At 37.5% G+C, this 22,341-nt stretch overlaps 1 protein-coding gene across 11 annotated transcripts in view; it reads left to right on the top strand.

The window, feature by feature from the left end:
- MSR1 (macrophage scavenger receptor 1) overlaps nt 1–21,974 on the top strand; it is a 681,840-nt gene extending 659,866 nt beyond the window's left edge. For 10 of the 11 annotated variants that reach the window (XM_081521505.1, XM_081521507.1, XM_081521506.1 and 7 more), the window contains 2 exons: nt 1,656–1,844; nt 14,095–14,874. In XM_081521505.1, coding sequence (XP_081377631.1) covers nt 1,656–1,844; nt 14,095–14,228 — 323 coding nt within the window. In that variant the 3' untranslated portion in view covers nt 14,229–14,874. Of the gene's footprint in view, nt 1–1,655; nt 1,845–14,094; nt 14,875–20,653 lie in introns of those variants that run through there. The other variant, XM_081521514.1, reaches the window with a different exon arrangement.
- The last annotated feature ends 367 nt before the right edge of the window (nt 21,975–22,341 follow it).

Below are 22,341 nucleotides of genomic sequence, written 5' to 3'. Positions count from 1 at the left end.
AGAACCACTGATCCAGGACAAGCCAGATTCCTTAATGGCATTTTCGGAGATGTAAGGGGGAAAGAACCCACAATGCGAATACTTCTGTACCTTTATTTGGGCAGTAAGGCAAGTTCATAGAATCACGTGTTTGAATGTGACATCTATTTTTTCATAGAATCATGGTAAACATGTTGTGCTCAAGTATTTCTGACTTGTGTAAAATTTAAACACTTGGGACTGGCACTAGTTACTATTACATGACTCTAGTATTTTAAAACTTCACACAATCTGCTCCAGGATCATTTCCTACTTTCTTAGGCATTTACAGTGAACAACTGGGTTACCCAGTAACTGGAAGTTTGAATACTGCAGTAGCAAGCTATTTTCCTTTTTAAAAATGTTTTTAATGCTTATAACTCATGTTTATTAAGTGAAAAAGGGCTTATGCACCTGGGCATTATTGCATGAATTCATTATTTAGCACTGAATAACATTTTGGAAGAATCAAGAAAATAATTGCTGTAATACTACATTTAATTTGTTTGCTTTTCCTGTTTCTGAGTGGCTCAGTGAGGCTTGTAGGAAATGGCTTATTTTCCTTTACATGTTGTTGGATTACTGTTCCAACAAAATTTACTGAAATAGGTAACTGAGTTCTGAAAACCTATAACCTAAAATTCCATTTTCAAATTACAGAGATACTTTTGTTGTAACAGTCACATTGTGCTTTTTTATAATATGATGTTCTTCAAACTTGTATTTTAAAAGATATATTTAAGGAGAATTGTGTTTAATTCATTGGTTTTTCTAATTATTAGAGAATTTTTTTTTATTTAGCACTAAATAAATTTTAAAAGTTATTTTCTCTCTTTTCTGTTTTCTCACTTTTAGCCAAATATTCTTAAACAAATACTTACTAGAATAGTACAGGTTATTTAAAGAAGTTTTCTAACTCTTAAGTGAAACCTTTTGTAATACTAATTACCCACTTTATTTACCTGTTCTTAGGTTTGAAATGTATATGTTGCTTTTAAAGATGGCAAAGAAACACTTTAATTGCTGCACATGATCAAGATTTTATAAAAATTTACAGCATGTATGGCAATTTTGATTACTTAGGCATTGCAGAGCAAAATTACTTTTACTATTATAGACATGGTATATTTCTTCCCAAAGTTTACTTCTTTAGCAGTTTCTCAAAATAAACAAAAATTATCTGATTCCTATCTCATTAATCCTTTTACAAAACAAGAAAAACACTTTAGGATAAAATCCAGGGACCTAGTAACAAGGAAGAGCTTTGCTGTTTCTAGATCAGTGTTGTCACTATAGTTATTTTGTTTATCTTGGTGAAGAATGGGATATTTGGTCTATTTTTATGTTTATGACATTATAAAATATCATAAAATCTCTATAGCATTGACAGACTTGTAGCTGTTAAATTTTAAAGTTACTGGAAGAGATTCACAAGAAGAAGAGATTTATTCTTCAGATTTGACCACCATGTACAGTGTTTGCAATTAAAGTCTTTACCAATAGGTGGGGCTAGAAAGTTTAATATTCCAATAATTGAACTTACTGGAAAAATGTGCTTTTTTTCTTTTAAGAAAATGCATTGTAAATCAGTATGTACATATATATATAAAATTAAACCCTGTTTATTTCTGTTACAGGATTATCTAATACAGTCCGACTGGTGGGTGGCAGCGGCCCTCAAGAAGGCAGAGTGGAGATTTTCCACGAAGGCCAGTGGGGTACGGTGTGTGACGACCGCTGGGAACTGCGTGGAGGACTGGTTGTCTGCAGGAGTTTGGGATACAAAGGTGTTCAAAGTGTGCATAAGGGAGCTTATTTTGGAAAAGGTAAATTTTTTTTTAATAATGTATAAGCATTCTCCAATGTGTATAATCAAGTAGAGACAGGAACATACAGAATAGGAAGTAGAATTTTTTTTACAGGCCTTTCCTAGAAAGTAGGAATGAGAAGCGATTTAAGGGAAAGACATATGCTCTCAGACACCTTTTAATGTCTACATTTCCTTTAGACTCAATTGGTTCGTTGGAGAATGTATCACAGAGGAAGTGTGGGAAATGACTGACAAAGCCGAACAACAGCAAGCAGTCAGTTATAGGCCAGGCCTGACTTCCTGGGACACTCACTGACCTCTCTGGGTCTTGTGGGCGTCTGGGCAATGCCTTGTGCTCCCCATTCTCTCTGCTGTGGAGCTGCGGGTGGGGGTGGGGTACCGGCTTCTGCGTTTACCTCCCAGTTGCCGCCCCCTGCAAGTCGCTTCAGTTGTGTTCCACTCTTTGCGAACCCACGAACAGTAGCCCACCGGGCTCCTATTTCCGTGGGATTCTCCAGGTAAGAATTCTGGAGTGGGCTGCCGTTTCCTTCTCCAGAAAGGGCAGTAGAAACTCTGAAAGAAAAAGGAGCAGGTATACGGGCTCTCTGTGCCTGCCAGTTATGACTTCTCTAAGGAATGTGATGGGAAATAGGGAATGGAAAGATTACTTTCCCCTCTATGTGAGGTTGAATCAAGTAATTCTTTTGCTGCATGTAAATGTGTGTATTTTCATCTGGATGACTCGGTAACATGATTTATGAATGTATTGAAGGAGCTTGAGGGAAAATTTGCAGGGCACAAAATATTTGAAAGTTTACCCCTGGTATTTTTACTACCTCGTTTTTTCCCCCTACATTGGCATCTTATATTAGGTTTTATGTATAATTAAACATATATAAGTGCTTCAGTTCTGAAGGACAGATTAGAAGAAAGTAGCCATATATAGATAACTAGAATTTTAAAGTCAGTATTTCCTCTTTATTTATTCTCTGCCCATATGTGATAAGTAACTAGTGTCTCTGAAGTTGATGGGACCAAAAAAGAGAGAGAGACTGACCACCTTGATCTTGCATTAGTTATTCTTCTAGGGAGGTATTGGCGATAGAGATTATGTGCAGAATTATAGACGTAACACAGCAGCGTTACAGGTGTGTTATACAGGGACGCCTGGTGTGCTGCAGGCCGTGGGCCATAAAGAGGCGGACACGACTGGGCGACTGAACAATTACCAGATAATCTTATGTGTAGTAATAAAACAGTGGAGTATGTCAAACATTGTATCAAAAGACTAAACAAGATAGACTTCTTAAATTCATGAAATATATTCATGAAACATATTGTTAACCTTCTGTCCATGGGAGTCTCCAGGCAAGAATACTGGAGTGGGTGGCCATTTCCTTCTCCAGTAGATCTTCCTAACCCAGGGATCGAACCCGTGTCTCTTATGTCTCCCACACTGGCAGGCAGGTCCTTTACCACTAGCATTACCTGGGAAGCCTGTGTTTGGTACTATTATGCTACAACTTACTGAGCAATAACTCTCTGTCATGCATTGTGCTAAACACATAAGCAGTAGTAATAGATCACAATTATATCCTTTATTCCTTTCCTAAATGAATTTATTATATCAGATTTGAGAGATTAATTTTAGCAGGAATCCATATTCTAAAGTCTTTAGAGACCAGAAGGATAATTTAACTTCATGAAGAGGCTAAACACAAGACAGAAAGAAAGTGGTGATAGTGAAAGTTTCTGTTCTGTTTTGTTCAAGCCCTTGGCCACCAGTTTTTAATTTGTGTGTTAAAGCTTTGAATAGAAGAAACAAAGGAAATAGAAAATATCCGTAAGTTGCCACCACCAAATAGATTTTTGGAATTTCAAAATTTTTCCATTTACACTACACTTTCAGAACTTCCTCAGCTTGAAAATTGTCAGACCAAAATCATTCAAGTACCTGTAAAATTTACCTCCACGTGAAATGTGTTAAACATTGATAAGCTAGATTTATTTTTTCCCCAGAGAAGGGGGAAAAAAAATCCCCAAGTCTTCATCACTAGAAAATCAAATGAATCAGTTAATTGTTTAGGAAGACTAATATGCCAATCTGAGGTTCTATAATGTTCTTTGCAGAGAGTTTCCATTTCTATGTAACTAAGATCTGTAGCATGAAAGGCCATTTATTTAAAATACATAATTGTATAAAAAAACATTTCAAATATAAACTGTAGGAGGAAACAGAATAAGACGTTATACCCCAGCTCTATTCCTTTTCTGAATATGGAGCCTTGCCACAGATTTCCAAGTTGTTTTCCCATTGAGGTTCAAGCCTGTACAGTCAATACACAACTGGAGACTATTATCTTAAGATTCTATTAATTTGAAGGCCTAGCTTCACAAATAAAATACTCTTTCCCCCCAGATTTCATTCATTCTTACTTATACCTCTAGGGATTTCTAGTCTAAAGCACTAGAGATTTCTAGTCTAAAACACTGGTGAGAAAGGAATAAAATAAATATTCTGAAATACTAGCCAAAAAAAAAAAAAAGCTTATTATTTAAATAGGAAACAATAGAGTTTAGTCTCATGTGGAATGATTCATTTGGCTATATGGAAACAATCATCTCAAGCTTTTTCCAGATAACTGACTACTTCTCTAAAATGAGCATCCATTTTCAGTAAGGCTATATATTTACAGTAAAATTAAAATTAAAAGATGGTTGCTCCTCAGAAGAAAAGCTATAACAAACCTAGACAGCATATTAAAAAGCAGAGACATTACTTTGCCAACTAAAGTCCATCTAGTCAAAACTCTGGTTTTTCCAGTAGTCATGTATGGATGTGAGAGTTGGACTATAAAGAAAGCTGAGTGCCAAACAATTGATGCTTTTCAACTGTGGAGTTGGAGAAGACTCTTAAGAGTCCCTTGGACAGCAAGGAGATCCAACCAGTCCATCCTGAAGGAAATCAGCCCTGAATATACATTGGAAGGACTGATGTTGAAACTGAAACTCCAGTACTTTGGCCACCTGATGTGAAGAACTGACTCAATGGCAAAGACTCTGATGCTGGGAAAGATTGAAGGCAAGAGGAGAAGGGGATGACAGAGGATGAGGTGGTTGGGCAGCATCACCGACTCGATGTACCTAAGTTTGAGCAAACTCCAGGAGGTAGTAAAGGACAGAGGAGCCCGGAGTGCTGCCATCCATTGGGTTGCAAAGAGTCGAACAAAATGGAGCAACCGAACAGAAAAGACTTATTTTGAATCTGAAAAGAAGTGGCATCTAGAAAGTGCCCAGTTTGAAGCCACACTCACAGCATTGCTCACGAGTGACAAGATCACAGGGAGCAGGACCACTAACTGTATAATTGCATATTTACCACCCTCTTTGAAAGGTGAAAGTCACTAAGTCATGTCCGACTCTTGGCGACCCCATGGACTGTAGCCTGCCAGGCTCCTCTGTCCGTGGAATTCTCCAGGCAAGAATACTGGAGTGGGTAGCTGTTCCCTTCTCCAAGGGATCTTCCCAACCCAGGGATCAAACCCAGGTTCCCCGCATTGCAGGCAGATTCTTTACTGTCTGAGCCAGCGGGGAAGCAGAAAGGTGAAAGGTAGAGAAGTCAGATTGGTGTTACGTTGTGGAGTGACATTCACAGTGTTCCAAGGGTGGAAAAGTTGCATGTGGTTTCCTGCGGTACGGAGGTGTGACTGAGGAACGTTCTGTGTAACATTGTCTCGCAAGGTTCCTGCTCTGCTGCACACAGACGGCCAGCACTGTTTCAGCTTTCTGTGGAGATTTCAGCCCCAAACAATTGAAGAATGGTGATAAGAATTTTAAAATAGTAAAGCAAGGTGGGCTGGGAGAAAAACAGAACTGAGGTGATTTGTTCTGAAGAAAAAGAATCTGAAAAATGAACTTCATGATCTGCTTCAGTGTACATTGTATTTTAAGAAACAGGCTTACAACATAAACTGATTCTGGATTAGTCATGGCAAACCGTCATTTCATGTGAAGCTCTTTAAACTCTTTCTTTTTCCATTTTAAATTTACAGTTTTACTCAGGAGGTAAAGGAGAAAGTAATTTTGACTGTAAAAGAGAAGCAGGCAAGGGAACAGAAGTATGAGTGGGGAGGTGTAGAGCAGAGAAGAGGAGGAAGGTGCATTAAAGTTTTAATTATGTGTCATTCCGATAGAAAAGTAAGAAGAGTCAGATTAATACTATATGGTACATTATTATCAAAATTGGAACAAGAAGACAAAAGTTTAAATTTATCTCCTTTGTATAATTCTCCTGTTAAAGAAAGAATACCATTTACTGGACACAGTCTCTCTCTCTCCTTTTTTTTTTTCCTTCTCATTTTAAAATAGGAAACTTGGCTTACTAGAGATAATCCTTATTAGCTTTAAGAACAATTAGTGTTGCAAGTAAAATGATTCATAGGAACAAAGCTTAAAGCTCACTCCTTTAAATGGGTTCTTTCATCTGGATGCACCTTTTGCATCAAGTGGAATGCTCTTTTTTTTTCCTGAGGAGACAAAAAGGTTAAAGAAGCACTGAGAAGCTTCTGGTGCCTGCTGTTGCATGGAGCAAGAAGGAGGGAGGGAGCCTCTGCTCTCCCGGTGGTCTCCCTGTAGCAACGTTGGATGAGCTTGATCAGGGGACAGTGGTAGTCCAGGAGTTTGTTCCAGGCCATGTCTGAGCCTGTAGGCTGATGCAGGAAGTAAGAAATGGCTCTGGCTCAGCCATCTCATCTTCTCCTAAATTTAAAGGAGTTGGTGCTGAAGCTCCAAATGTAAAAGCAGAAACAGAAGAAAATTCTAAACATAAATGCTATTTTTTGTACATTACCCCTTTCATGTTCCATATTCAATTTTCCGAGTGGAAGTTTAAGAATTATAAAACTAAACTGAAGGAGATCAAAAATAAAACTCTGCATCTCTGAACTAATTCTTAGTGATTGGGAGTAAAAACAATCTGAAAGATAAATAAAATACATCAATAATTCAGAACTGCCAATTCTTACATACTGATCCCTGCGCATTGAAAGTTTTCAAATATAAATGTTTATGTGTTAGATATTATGGAACCTGGTATAGAACCAGGGCTTCCCTGGTGGCTCAGATGGTAATGAATCTGCCTGCAATGCAGGAGACTTGGGTTCGATCCCTAAGTCAGGAAGATCCTCTGGAGAAAGGGAATGGCTACCCACTCCAGTATTCTTGCCTGAAGAATTCTATGGACAGAGGAGCCTGGCAGATTCAACTGAGCTACTAACACTATCACTTTCACTTTCATAGAGCCTAATAGGGTTCGTAGCATGTCTGTTCTGTTGCTTATCTAACAAAGAAATACTAAGTATGGAATAATATTATCAAGTGTTTACTATGTAATCTAATGCTCACAGTGCTTATGAGAAAGGTATTATAGCCCCATTCTTCCTAGAAAACTAAGTAAATCTGACAAAACTGTCACAAAACACCCAAATTTACATAGCTGTTATGGTGGTTGTGAGGCAGGGGTCAACCTTCATACCTTGTCTCTCCACTAGACAGAATGTCCTTCTAAGTTCTTTAACCTTAAAAACTTCATTTCTAAAGAGCTTGCTTCTGCAGAATCTTAGAATCATAGAATTGTAAAGGTAAATGAAATCTTAGAGCTATTTCAGCCCCACCCCTCTATTCTGCATATATAATAAAACAGAGAAAATAAGTGGCTTCTCCAGAACCAAAAAACTAGAATCCAGAACTATAATCTAAGTTTACCCATTCTCTAGTCTGATTGCCACTTCATTTTTAACATTGACCCTCCACCCCCTAAAAAAAACCCATAATACTTTTCTCAAAGAAGAAGCTATTGACAAAGCACTTCCCAACTAGAAGTCTAAAAAGTGATATAAATGCATGTCACCCAACCTTGACTGTATGTAATTAAAATTCATTCAGAGGCTTTAACCATTAGTGATTTTTTGCTTATTCACTTGTCTTATTCAGCAGCTAATCTCAAATCTCATCATGTCACTGTGTATCAGGCTACTGTTTGAAATATGATTACTTTTTTAAAATAAAAGCAGTGGTTACAAGAGATTAAAGAAACTCAAGTCCCTCAAAGAAATATCAATATTTGTCTTGTTTTAAAGAGGAATTAAGAGGAAATGGTATCATCTGTCAAGCACGCTGTTAAGCATCACAAACCAAGCTCATAAAACTCCAGAAGCCATGGACGATAGTTTTTGTTGTCTGCTTTTGAAAACACAAAGTCAGTTTTTCCTTCCTATTCAGCTTTCACATTGTAAAGGAAATTGTAGATATATAGATGGTTAGGTAGACAGAGAAATAGATAATAAACAGGTAGGATTAGAGAATAAAATCATCCCTAAAATACATATATCAATTTTTCATGGTTTCCTCTAGTAGAAAGGATTGCTCAGAGGCAAAAAATAACAAGGACAGCAGCAATGACAAAAATCCTTCAGTAACTGTTGTTACCTACAGAAATAAGAACATATCTGTTTTTAAATCTTTGAAGTGCATGTGAAGGTAAAATTTTATGAATTTTATGCTACCTTGGCATTAATTTTTAATGTGGAAAACAATTTGGAAGGAGATGGGAAATAAGTATTAAATAAAATTTTCCTTAGGGTTGATAGTCCTGAATATATTAATATAAAAACAAAATAGCAAATACATGAAAATAATTTTTATAACACTATTTGGGCTTCTCTATAGTCAATGAATAGCACAAAGTTTTAAATGTCATCATGTTCTGTTGCTTGCGTCTGTTTTCTCTGTTATTTTGAGAAAATCATTCATCCTTTCTGAGTCTCAATTTGTTTATCAGTGAAATGGAAATAATTGCCAACATTTTACAAAGTTATTAGAAGTAAATTTGTAAAATTATATATGAAAAGACCTAGTATGTTCACTGTGCCTGGGTCTTTTCCATATAGCGTAACACTTTGGAGAAGGCAATGGCACCCCACTCCAGTGTTCTTGCCTGGAGAATCCCAGGGACGGCGGAGCCTGGTGGGCTGCCGTCTATGGGGTCACACAGAGTCGGACACGACTGAAGTGACTTAGCAGTAGTAGAGTTACTAAATTACCTAATGTATTTATCACACACTCAGTGGGAAAAGCATTGTAATATGAGTTAAGCGGGAGCTTCCCAGGTGGTGCTAGTGGTAAAGAACCTACCTACCAATACAGGAGGCATAAGAGATGTGAGTCTGATCCCTGGGTCAGGAAGATGCCCTGGAGGAGGGGATGGCAAGCCACTCCAGTATTCTTGCCTGGGGAATCCCATGGTCAGAGGAGCCTGGAGGACCACAGTCCATGGGGCTGCAAAGAGTCGGGCACAACTGAGCACACAAACACAACACAGTGATGCCAGGGATTGCAGCAAGTCTCTGATGGGAGGCCCTGGCACTAGGCAGACCCAGGGTGGGAATGCTGGGTCCATCACGCACTAGCTGTGTGATCTCGGGCAAAGTGACTTCTTCTCTCTGTCTTTCACTGTCCATAACAGTATCATGACCCCAAAATAGCATTTATTAACTTTTTAAGATTGAGAATTTAGTAAGGTAACATCTCAAAAGTACTTTGAATATTTTCTGCCACATGATAAATTCTTAAAACAGTGGGCTTACATGTTCATTCTTATCTTTTACTGCACCTTTGTCATTCTAATATTCATGAATTGCCCTACTATGGTTTCTAGAAACGTAAGCTCACATGGCAGCACAGTGACTGAATACTATGTGTCTTGAGTTGCCCCCGTGGGGATGGCCCTTCTGGATGCTTCAGCTTTTGAGAGGATCCTCACACTTAATTCTCTTTTCCTGGATTGTAAAAATTCTGCACTGCTGGGATATAAATCTGGTGACCAGATCTACAGATTTTAGAATGAAGCCGTCACAGTCCCCAGGGACCAGAGGCCACAGGACCATGCTGTGCTCAAGCTCTCAATCACTACAGAACCGAAAATTTCACTTATGTTTATCTATATAAGTTATAATAAATAACAACTCCTTCACAAAAGATCTTCACAAGCCAGAGAATCACGATGGTGTGATCACTCACCTAGAGCCAGACATCCTGGAATGCAAAGTCAAGTGGGCCTTAGGAAGCACCACTACGAACAAAGCTAGTGGAGGTGATGGAATTCCAATTAAGCTATTTCAAATCCTAAAAGATGATGCTGTGAAAGTGCTGCACTCAATAGGCCAGCAAATTTGGAAAACTCAGCAGTGGCCACGGGACTGGAAAAGGTCAGTTTTCATTCCAATCCCAAAGAAAAGCAATGCCAAAGAATGTTCAAACTACCACACAATTGCACTCATCTCACACGCTAGTAAAGTAATGCTTAAAATTCTCCAAGCCAGGCTTCAACAGTACATGAACCGTGAACTTCCAGATGTTCAAGCTGGTTTTAGAAAAGGCAGAGGAACCAGAGATCAAATTGCCAAATCCGTTGGATCATCGAAAAAGCAAGAGAGTTCCAGAAAAACATCTATTTCTCCTTTATTGACTATGCCAAATCCTTTGGCTATGTGGATTATGACAAACTCCAGAAAATTCTGAAAGAGATGGGAATACCGGACCACCTGATCTGCCTCTTGGGAAGTCTGTATACAGGTCAGGAAGCGATAGTTAGAACTGGACATGGAACAACAGACTTGTTCCAAATAGGAAAAGGAGTACGTCAAGGCTGTATATTGTCACCCTGCTTATTTAACTTATATGCAGAGTGCATCATGAGAAAAGCTGGGCTGGATGAAGCACAAATTGGAATCAAGATTACCGGGAGAAATATCAGTAACCTCAGATATGCAGATGACACCACCCTTATGGCAGAAAGGGAAGAAGAACTAAAGAGCCTCTTGATGGGAGTCAAAGAGGAGAGTGAAAAAGTTGGCTTAAAGCTCAACATTCAGAAAACTAAGATCATGGCATCTGGTCCCATCACTTCATGGCAAATAGATGGGGAAACAATGGAAACAGTGACAGACTAATTTTTGGGGCTCCAAAATCACTGCAGATGTGACTGCAGCCATGAAATGAAAAGACGCTTACTCCTTGGGAGGAAAGTTATGACCAACCTAGACAGCATATTGAAAAGCAGAGATATTACTTTGCTGTCAAAGCTATGGTTTTTCCAGTAGTCATGTATGGATATGAGAGTTGGACTATAAAGAAAGCTGAGCACCAAAAAATTTATGCTTTTGAACTATGGTGTTGGAGAAGACTCTTGAGGGTCCCTTGGACTGCAAGGAGAGCCAACCAGTCCATCCTAAAAGAAATCAGTCCTGAATATTCATTGGAAGCACTGATGCTGAAGCTGAAGCTCCAATACTTTGGCCACCTGATGCAAAGAGCTGACTCACTGGGAAAGACCCTGATGCTGGGAAAGATTGAAGATGGGAGGAGAAGGGGATGACAGAGGATGAGATGGTTGGATGGCATTACCGACTCATCGGATGTGAGTTTGAGTAAACTCTGGGAGTTGGTGATGGACAAGGAGGCCTGGTGTGCTGCAGTCCATATGTTCACAAAAAGTCAGACACGACTGAGCGACTGAACTAAACTGAACTGAACTGTAATAAATAAATGTAATAAATACAATTTATAAATGCCCCACTGTTTTGGCTCTCTTCCACGTTAGCCGGGAAATAGTTTTATTATTTGTCCAGTTGTTGTTATTTGCCTATCTTGTTGAGTAGCTCTTTGGGGCAGTTTCCCAAAAGTTTAGATAGACTTTATATATTTAATATAAATGCACACACACACAAACATGCGCATACACACACACAATTACTCACAAATGCAAAACAGAACACAATATACCTAGTAAGAGCAATTTGGAAACCAAAGAGTATTACTGGCCAGGCTTCTGATTTTAAGATCATATTCCTCTAATCTTTTCCTTTTTATCTGCCTTAAAATTTCAAATTGAAAAGACTTATTACTCTTAAAAACATTTCATAAAACAATTGAGCTCTGCAAGTTGCTACTCTTATAATTGATGAGCCCAGGAAAACCTTTACTTGTCTAATAGAGACATTATTTGGGTACTAATGATTTAATTACTATTATGTGAAATAACAAATATACCATTCCCAGTTACTTTGATAATGTAAACTAAATATTATTAATATTTGTCTTTATTTGGATATTTCTAGTGAAGGCACAGATTATTCAAAAATTAAGTAAGTGCACCTATTTATTTTATATATGGAACTTACAATTTCCTAATTCTAAAAGTAAATAAAAACATGAGTCTTTACAGAAAACATCTATGTAAACATCCTATTAAGTGCTCCTTTAGCTTCCCTGGTGGCTCAGATGGTAAAGCATCTGTCTACAATGCGGGAGACCCAGGTTCGATCCCTGGGTTGGGAAGATCCCCTGGAGAAGGAAATGGCAACCCACTCCAGTACTATTGCCTGGAAAATCCCATGGACAGAGGAGCCTGGTGGGCTACAGTCCATGGGGTCACAAAGAGTCGGACACAACTGAGCGACTTCACTTTCACTTTAGCTTATAGATTTTTTTTCTTCTTCAATCCATCTTCCACATTTCTGCCAGACTCACAATTCTAAAATACAGTTCTGATGATGTTATTATTTTTTTGGTGACTTATACAATCCAAAAATGTTTATAGCATGGTCCTAGCTTCCTATCCAACCTTCCCAAAGAGTCCTCCTCCCCTCGTTAATACACTCTGTTACAGATGCCAGAAAACCATTCACTGTTTTAATACATCATACGTTTTCATGATGCCCCCACTATATAGAATGACATCTTTTCAATATATGGAAAACCTTCATTCATTTTTTAAGCTTTGGTCAAATATTATCCACATCATGATTATAAAATTTCTAATAACTGCTAATTTAGTTGTATAGTATAGGCACATACTACTATACAATTATGCACATTAGTCATGGACATATTATTAACTTTTATTTAACTCACAGATTATTTGAAAAATCATTTAAGAGTAATGGAATTATATGTGCCATTCTATATTCCTCTGTAAAAAAACAAATCTTCATTTAGCTTTTAGAGCTACACAGAGGTATGTTTCTAGGTTTTGAATTTGCTTCTAAACATGCTTTATATAGTTCTTGTGACTGAAAGAGAACCCTTTAACATCATATTGATCCAAATGGGAAAAGTACGTTATTGATTATGCTTACAGTATTAAGATATTTATTTACCATTCACAGTTTTGCAAAGATGTTTATTGGAATTTCACTGCTAAATCATCAGTTTCTTGATGATATGAAATGTTCTTGAAAATTCATCAGGAGGTTTGCAATATTATATGTTTAACAAAACCAAATGAAATCATTCAAGTTTTTCAAAGAGTCTGTTCCCAAGTGTCTTAAGTATGAAATAAAAAACTGTTATATCTGATACACTTAAAAAAATCTTTAGAGAATATCAGAAAAGCATTTCCAAATATTCATTTTAAAGTTATCTTTTCTTGCCATGAATTCCTTAAAAAAAAAAAAAGCTGTTTTCTTATTCACTGATAAAATAATGTCCTTATCTTGAAAGTGGCAGTTAAGTTTGTTTAGTTCATTATCTTCCAGGTAGCCTATGCTCACAGCCTATTTTTCCTTCTAATGTGTCTGAGGAAGATTTCAGACAGAGTATAAACGTTACCTCTGCCATTTTCTCGTTTGCTTGTGTTTGCAATTAATAATCTGTAGTCTTCTTGCAGGATAGTTTGTAAGCCCTTTGCGGATTGTGTTAGTCTTAGTTTAATTAAAAATAGATAATGTATCTGGTAAACCAGACACATGCAAACTGTAACACACAGGAAGCTAAGAAAAGAACTGCAGGATCGCTTATGTTCTAGATATACCTCCTAGCAGATACATTTAGATCATTAAGTTATAGCATATGTCCATTGTTAGTAAAGCTTATTTCCTTCCTTATTTTTACAAATAAAATGAATTTATTAAATCCTTGGAGAAAACCAATAGTTCTTTAATCTATGATTTCATAAAAGTCTGTATGAAGAACTAAACTTCATGACAGCTCGTATTACTTAGTATTTTTGTCATTTACACACTGACAGAAAATAAAATTTTCTGAGGCAGGGAGTTAATTTTTGAATCTTAATATAGAGCACAGAGCTTGCATGTGGATAATGAGCAACACATTTTTTGTTAAATTAGTGAATAAATTAATGACTCTGTTCCACTCAAACATAAACACTAAACTATACTTACTAATACAGTTGTGTCTGATTTTTACAGGTACAGGTCCAATATGGCTGAATGAAGTATTTTGCTTTGGGAAAGAGTCCTCCATTGAAGAGTGCAGAATCAGGCAGTGGGGCGTGAGAGCCTGCTCACACGACGAAGACGCGGGGGTCACCTGCGCTACATAGCGCGTCGTGTTCATTCCCATGTTGAAACTGTCACAAATGATCTTTTTCCTTTGCTTCATGAAAATCAGCTTAATTAATATTTAAGAAATTAAGAACTTTGTCCACAGAAAAGGAATATTTAAAAATCACTGGATAAACATATAAAATAACTTCATACTTGCTTCAAATACCTATATCAGAACCATTTCAACTTCTCTAGGTTTTTAAATGGCATTTTCTAATATAATGACTTATATATTGAATTGCATATATTGACGTTTAAGGCTTCTGAATTATAAATGCCAGTGATAATGGAAACACATCCCAATCCCTGGCTACAATTTGTATCTTCACTACAAGGTCACATTTTTTGCCTCCTTTATAATCTATTTAGTTGATTTTAATGTAATTACTTTTTGAATAATGAGAGGGTTGGAAAGTTTTCTTCTGTGCCAAGTTGGCAAAATCTCCAACCCATACACATTTCTAAAAGAAGAATCTTATCTCAAGATTTCTGTGCAGTAACTTAGCAGTTAGTAATGTTCATGATATGTTTTGGCCATGATGAGAAACTCATCAGGTTTTACCTGCTCAAATATTGACAAAGCCATTACTAACATGACTAATCACATGGTCACTAATAATAACATGATTATTTGACATGGTCGACTGTTGACAGTTTTGTTGTTTTTATTTTTTCTTTTATACTGAACCATAAAGTTAGTTGAAAGCAAGACATATGAGGAAAAGCACAGGCCCAGCATCACTGTATGTGTCCATATAATTAGCAGATCAAAAATGTCTTTTTATAACATAGAGCTCAGCTTGCTATACATTTTAAATTAAGATGAGTAATTACTTTGTTACAATTCTAGGACTGTGTTTAAAAGGTAAGTATATCTACTTAACTCAGTTTTAATTAACAGCATGCAAATGTCCTGCCTGCAGAAGGAAGTTTCAATGAGCCATCTCTGTAGTCTTTCATTAAGACAGTCAATATTTAAAACCCAGAAAGAGAGAAAGAGTTAATCTTCACCTCTAAAGGGTTGATGACCCTGAGAAACCAGAATAGTGCCAAGTTCATCCAATAACTCAGTGACTGCGCCCTGCTGTCTAGATGACGGGTAGAAAGACGAGCAATTTCTGTTGAAGTTCAGCGTAATCTCAGCCCTGAGAAATATAATTTTCAAGTTGCCCAAGCCCAACTCAGAGAAGCATGTGATTAGAGAACAGCCCTAGTGCAGGATGGCCCTGCTATTCTTTCCTTAATGATGATAAACAAAAGCATTGTCTTAAGCGTTTTTTCATATCCTGAAGTCTTCACAAACAGTACCCAGATAATAGACTCAGTGCCCTCTCACTTGCAAAGGCAAAAATGTTACATTGGAATTGGAGCTACTGGAAATGGTCTGTGGAAAATGCACTTTATTGCAGTTCACTCTTCTAATTGTTGCGCACGGGGGCTTTACTCCAGCAGTGTAGTTTTGTGATTAAGTGTTGAAGGAGTCCCTCAGCATAGAACCAGTCTGCAAATACTGAAAGAGGTGGGTTTTGCTGTTATTGTTGCTTTTCCTTGGGTATGTTTGGGGTTTTTTTGTAGAGGTTCGTTTGTTGTTTTAGCTCCTAGCATTCAAAAACACTAGCTGAACACAAGCTAAGGAACAAAGGCTTTAGTGACTACCCACAAGAAGCAGGCTTTGCAAAATTGTTCATGGAAGTAACAAGAAAAATAGACTTCTACAGCCTTAAACAAACAAACAAAAAGCCCAGCAAATCACTGGGAAGGGGGAGAATCTACTTTTCAGAGGGACCACATTATAATATTCAAATGTCCAGTGTTCAACAACAGCAAAAAAAATCACAAGGTGTGTAAAGAAACAGAAAAATATGATTCAGTGAAAGGAACAGTATGACCTTTGACAGAAAAGGTCACTGAGGAAGTTTCAATGTTGTGATATTTGACAAAAACTTTAAAATAACTTTAAATATGCTAAAAAAAGACAAAGAAAACTGAAAACAGTGTACTAACAAAATCAGAATATCAGTAAAAAGAGTTTAAAAAAAGAACAGAAATTTTGGATTTGAAAAGTACAACTATTATAGTGAAGAATTCACTCAAGGGATTTAATAGTTCATTTAAACAAAATGAAGAAGAATTAGCTAAAGAAAAGTAAAAGTATGGTACGTGTAGAGTGCCCGAAGCATGCATTATGGGAGTCTCAGAAATAGCAGAGAATGAGGGAGGGAGAGAGAGAGAGAAAGGGAGGAAGGGAGAAAGAAAAGAAGGACGTCTGGAGAAATAGTGTGCAAAAGCTCTCAGCTTTGGTGGAAGAGATGGACATGTGTATCCACATACATACACCCAAGGAACTCAGCAATATCCAAGCAGGATGGATTCAAAGATACCCACACAAAGTTGGAAGATAAAAGAGAATCCTGAAAGCAGCAAGAGGGTAGCAACTTGTCATCTACAAAGGATCCTCAATAAGATTAACAGCCAATTTCTCATCAGAAACCATGAGATCAGAAGACATGGTTTAAAGTGCTAAAAAAAAAAAAAAACTGTGAACCAAGAATTCTCATCTGGCAAAACTGTCTCTTCAAAAAATGGGGGAGAAAGTAAGACATTCCCAGATAAAAACAAAGTTAGTTTCTTACTATTGGACCCGCCCTGTAAGAAATACTGAAGAGGAGTCCTTCAGGTTGAAATGAAAGAATACTAGAAATTAACACAAAGCCATAAGAAGAAATAAAACAGCAGGGGCAGGAAAGTAGTTTCTCCTTTAAAAAAATAAAAAAAGGAGAAATTCTACTAATCACTGACAGTTATACTACAGACTTTGAATTTCTTACAATAAACATGCAGTATTTATATAGCCAGATTTTTTAAAATTGAAAGATAATAATTTTAGAAATTATCTAGTGCATTTCTTTTCCTTTTTTTACCAGATAATACAATTGCAGCACAGTAATAGTAATTGTCAGAGATGACCGAGCTCTTTAGAGAGAAGTCACACCAAGTGAGTCAGCTGGATGTATACATGCATCCTCCCTTTTTTGGATTTCCTTCCCATTTAGGTCACCACAGAGCATTGAGTTTAGAGTTCCCTTTGCTAATACACAGTAGGTTCTCATTAGTTACCTATTTTTTTTTAATTTTAAATTAGTTTATTTATCTATTTTTTAACTTTACAATATTGTATTTGTTTTGCCATACATTGACATGAATCCACCATGGGTGTACATTAGTTACCTATTTTATACATTCTAGTGTATATACGTCAATCCCAATCTCCCAATTCATCCCACCCCCTCCTTCCCTCCTTGGTATCCGTACATTTGTTCTCTATTTCTGAGGCTGTCTTTCTGCTTTGCAAATAAGTTCATCTATATCATTTTTCTAGATTTCACATACATGAGTTAATCTATGATATTTGTTTTTCTCTTTATGACTTGCTTTGCTCTGTATGACAGTCTCTGGATCCATCCATGTCTCTGCAAATGGCACAATTTTGTCCCTTTTCATGGCTGAGTAATATTTCACTGTATATAAGTATATATGTACCGCATCTTCTTTATCCATTTCTCTGCTGATGGACGTTGAGATTGCTTCCATGGCCTGACTGTCGTCAATAGTGCTGTAATGAACATTGGGGTGGATGTATCTTTTTGAATTATGCTTTTCTCCAGGTATATGCCCAGGAATGAGTTGCCAGGTCATATGGTAGTTTTATTTTTAGTTTATAAGGAATCTTCATACTGTTCTCCATAGTGATTGTACCAAGTTACATTCCCACCAACAGTATAAGAGGGTTCCCTTTTCTCCACGCCCTCTCCAGCATTTATTATTTGTAGATGTTTGGATGATATCCATTCTGACTGGTATGTGGTGATACCTCACTGTACCTTTGATTTGCATTTCTCTAAAAACTGGTGATGTTGAGAATCTTTCATGTATTTGTTGGCTATCTGTGTTTTTGGGGAAATGCCTGCTTGTTTAGGTCTTTCACCCATTTTTTTTTTTGTTTTTTGAGCTGCATGAGCTGTTTGTATATTTTGGAGATTAATCCCTTGTCAGTTGCTTCATTTGCAGATATTTTCTCCCATTCCAAGGGTTGTCTTTCCGTTGTGTTTATGGTTTTCTTTGCTGTGTGCCAAGGGCATTTTTGCGTGGGGTTGAGAAACAGTTCAACAGCAGCGTGGTCCTTTTTATGCTCAGAAAGTTGCAGAGGGGGCAGCAGGGCACTGACAACGCCCCACGGATGGTCTACACGGCTGCTGGCCGGCCAGGTTTGCAGGACAGTGGAGCTTGTAGCTCCTGAACTTTCCCCTGGAGCCTTGTTCAGTTTCTTCTGTTTGAGCCATGTACACATTGAGCTCTGCATTGAATTTACCACTTTGTTTTACCACAGATTTTAAAAGTGTTACATAATTTATGAAACTATTGTGCCATAGCTTTTTCTACAGAAATGTCAAGTACACAGAGAATTGTTTAAAGGGAAATTACTATATTATTTTTAATTACTTTAGGATTGAATGTAACCCTAAAGCTCTTTGGGGTTCCCTGAATGAAAAACTTCAGAGTTACATGCCTAGGGTAATTTTAGGGAGAAAAGAAAAAAAAAAGATTGAAATACATTTATTAATCATCCATTAAGAACCTCCCTAGGGCCAAGTAAGTTCAATCAAACCTACTGGAAAACATTTCAGTTTTTTTCAAAAATTGTCTTTGATGTTTCATGCTTGCATCATTTCCCTGAAAAGACTGATAAAATTAATGACATAAATTGCTCATTTATTTTCTGTTACTTAATTGTATAAAATTTTCCTCCTCTAAAAGTTCAGCAGCAGAAGAAAGTGAAAACACAGCTGTTCTGAATTAGGGCCTATTAAAGAGTCTAGGCTTGCTGACTTGAAGAACTAATAAGACATATCCAAGTCAGCTGCCAGGGTGACTACAGGGTCAAAGGGATAAGCTGAGAGCTGAGTGTAAAAAGAAAGGGAGCCCGGAAAGGAGGGGCCAGGTGGATGGATGGGTGGGAAGAAGGAAAGAAGGAGTGAGACCCCAGGAAGCAAGTCTGCTCATCACCGCTTCATTATACACCAAACCTTCCGAGTTGGAAGGTAAGTTGCTTTATGATATTTTTACAGATCGTGTGCTGAAGAAATGAAGTAGCAATAATTATTTTTATCTCAGTATTCAGATTCTAAGGTCGACTTGCTACCTAAAAACAGAGCTTCACTCCACATTGCAAGTAGTAAGGAAAATAAGAAATTCAAGGGAGCATTTTCGTGTATCAAAACTCCCCACCAGTGGCTATGCACTCCAGTTATCACAGGGGGGAGTGGGGGAATCAGCTGTCAACTTAGGTTCATGGCATAACAACAAAACAAGCACTTCCTATGCTAGAACACCATTTGTTGTATTTTTTATTTTTAAAATGGAATTACAGTATATCATCTTTTACTCCTTAACATTGAGAAACCATATCACATTAAGATGAAGGAGAAATGAATAACATTCTCTGTGGATTATGCACTTCTCATAGGGATGAAAAACTTGAGCAATTCATTATTATTTATCAAGTGCTTCCTCTACCAACAAGGCCTTTCATTTTCTCGGTTTCACGAAAAGGCTAGTGTGGATGGAGAAGCCTTGTGATTTGGTCACGGGGCTGGAAGGGAAAGCCTCAGTTTCTCCTTTCACTCGGCCCCCTGCAGACTGCACGTCTTTAGGAAATTCGTTTAGTCTCTAAATCCTCAAACCCCAGCATGGAAAATGGGAGTGATTGTACGTAATTTATCTGAGACTCAGGGTATGCTTGTGCGTTGATGTGAAGATGAATTGCGGACAGAAGTGATCTAGGTACGGTGAATAGTTACCAGCCCTCGCTTGTTTGATGGTGTTAATACTGGTAAAGCACTGGAATGATTTTGAAGTTGCTCTTGTGTGGCTTTTGTCCTTATATTTGGACATGACTCTGAGACCCTCACACATCACAGTGTCGTTGGGGTTCACATTGTGACAGTCCTCGGTACATTCAAATAGAGAGTTTACTGTGTATCTAGAACTTTGAATTTACTCAGATCTTTCAGGAGATGAGTTTAGTCTAACTTGGAAAAAGAACTATCTGGAAAACTGAAAAGCATAAATAATAAGGGGTACATTTGCAAGGCTTGCCCTGTGTAGAAGCTGCTCTAGGCCTGCATAGGAATCCAAAGATGAGAGAGACAAAGGAATTTTCAGAGACTGGCCTGGAGCCACAGCAGAAATCTCAGCTGGAGAAGCCAGAATGCTCCCCAGGTGAATCTCCTTCCCTCTGCCTTCCAAAATGCCAGTCCCTTCACTGAGTGGTTTGCTTTCTTGATACCAGTTTTCACTTATCTCCACTGTTTCTTTCCTTTCTTCTCTCACCCTTGAAAACGCCTGGGGTTTCATTGAAAAGCTGTTAGATGAACACTGGCCTGTTCTAGAGAAGGCCTACCAAGGTCTTAATCCAAACCACTTACTCATCAAATGAATCAGCCAGCATCTGACACAGCACAGAACCATCTGAGTCAGGCTGTGGAAAGTTACAGAGACGGAGGAAAACAGCAAAGAAAGGAGGAAGAAACTCGGGCCCTTCTTGGAAAGTGACTCTATTCTAAAGAAGGAAAATGTGGTTTGGCACAGAGGAGGTTCTTATAAGCAGGGCCATAAACTGGTTAGAACTTTAACAACCTGAGTAGAAGGCTAAGAGCCGAAAACAAAGGAGCTCCTAGAGGAACTCCAACTCAGGAGTCTAATTGGATTTAAGAGGCACGTGGGATCCACTGTAAAACTGTAGAAAGGCAAGCTGTCCTATCTAATGATGATGGTGGTTAGAGAGAAGCTGGTTGTCTGTAGGCTTGATGAGCTGATGATGCAAAATGCCAAGCATTTGTTTAGCTCAATAATGGGCTCCTTCAAACTGAAAGCGTCCCTGCTGTCTGCTACTCCAAGCCAGAGAGTAGCTCCCCAAATCTGGACTGGAGTTGCAGGAAACCTCTAGCAAGTAGCGTGAAATTAAACTGAGCGATGACACTTTTTATGCTTAACATTCATTCATCTTTAAGCTATGTACACCTCAATTCCTACTTTATAGAGCCACTGTTGTAATAATATTAGACTCTGATGAAAATCTAGATACACTGTGTAAATGTTTTAATGACATTTAAATCAGCATTATTATTATTGCTGTCTAGGGAGAGAAGGTAAGAGAGGCAGAGAAAAGTTGTTTCTATTTTATTCCTAGGGATTGATTTTGGCTTGGTATAACTCTGAGTATAGAATTATACATGTGTGTGGGGTGAATATTTAATATATGATATAAGTTTTTTAGTAGTTCAGGCATTTTGGCATAATTGCCTTGCTTTATTGTATAACCCACGTTATGACAATACCAGGTGCCATCATCATTAGTAATAGAGATTCTGCTTTAATTTTCATATTTCATAAATGCCTTAAGCAAGACTCTATTTTGGCTTATAAGAGGCACAGTGCTGTGTGGCAAGTTTTAGGGAAAGAATTTTCGGCACAGACCTTGATGGCTGGGTTCCTACCTCACTTATAAATCCCTCCTGTTCTTTAGGTTTGATGATCAAATGTGAGTTTGAAGCTGGTCCCCACATGCAAGTTTAAACTCTGCAAACATCAATCCATGACTGTTGATATTCTCATGTGTGTATGGAGATAATAAAAGTATTTACATGCTTGTGTTAAAATCATTAAAATAATATGAGAAGCAACTGAGAGTAGTTTTAAAAGATGGATATTATATAGGTCATCGTAAAAGAAGGATTTCTTGACGTCAGAAGACAGTACTGAAGGGGACTTTATTAAAAGCTTGAATAACAGGGACGAAGGACAGAGTTCTGTATATCTACTATCATTCTTGGGTGTCACAATTCTAGCTTCCCACCCCTAGAGGCTCAGACTTTTAGGATATGAAAGTAAACAGTAAGATGCTAATTTGAAAAATTCATTATTTTGAAGGATTATAATTAGTATCTCTTAATAGTATCAGCAGTTCTTTTAGATTAAAATATATGTATTTTCTGAATATATATATTTCTAAATGCCAAATGCATACTGAATTACAAACTAGGAAGATAA

Source organism: Giraffa tippelskirchi, chromosome 8 (assembly GCF_054371585.1).
Source record: "Giraffa tippelskirchi isolate mGirTip1 chromosome 8, T2T-mGirTip1v1.2.pri, whole genome shotgun sequence".
In the NCBI taxonomy this organism is placed as follows: Eukaryota; Metazoa; Chordata; class Mammalia; order Artiodactyla; family Giraffidae; genus Giraffa; species Giraffa tippelskirchi.
Note: the sequence above shows the minus strand (reverse complement) of the source record. Positions and strands in the feature narration are given on the sequence as shown.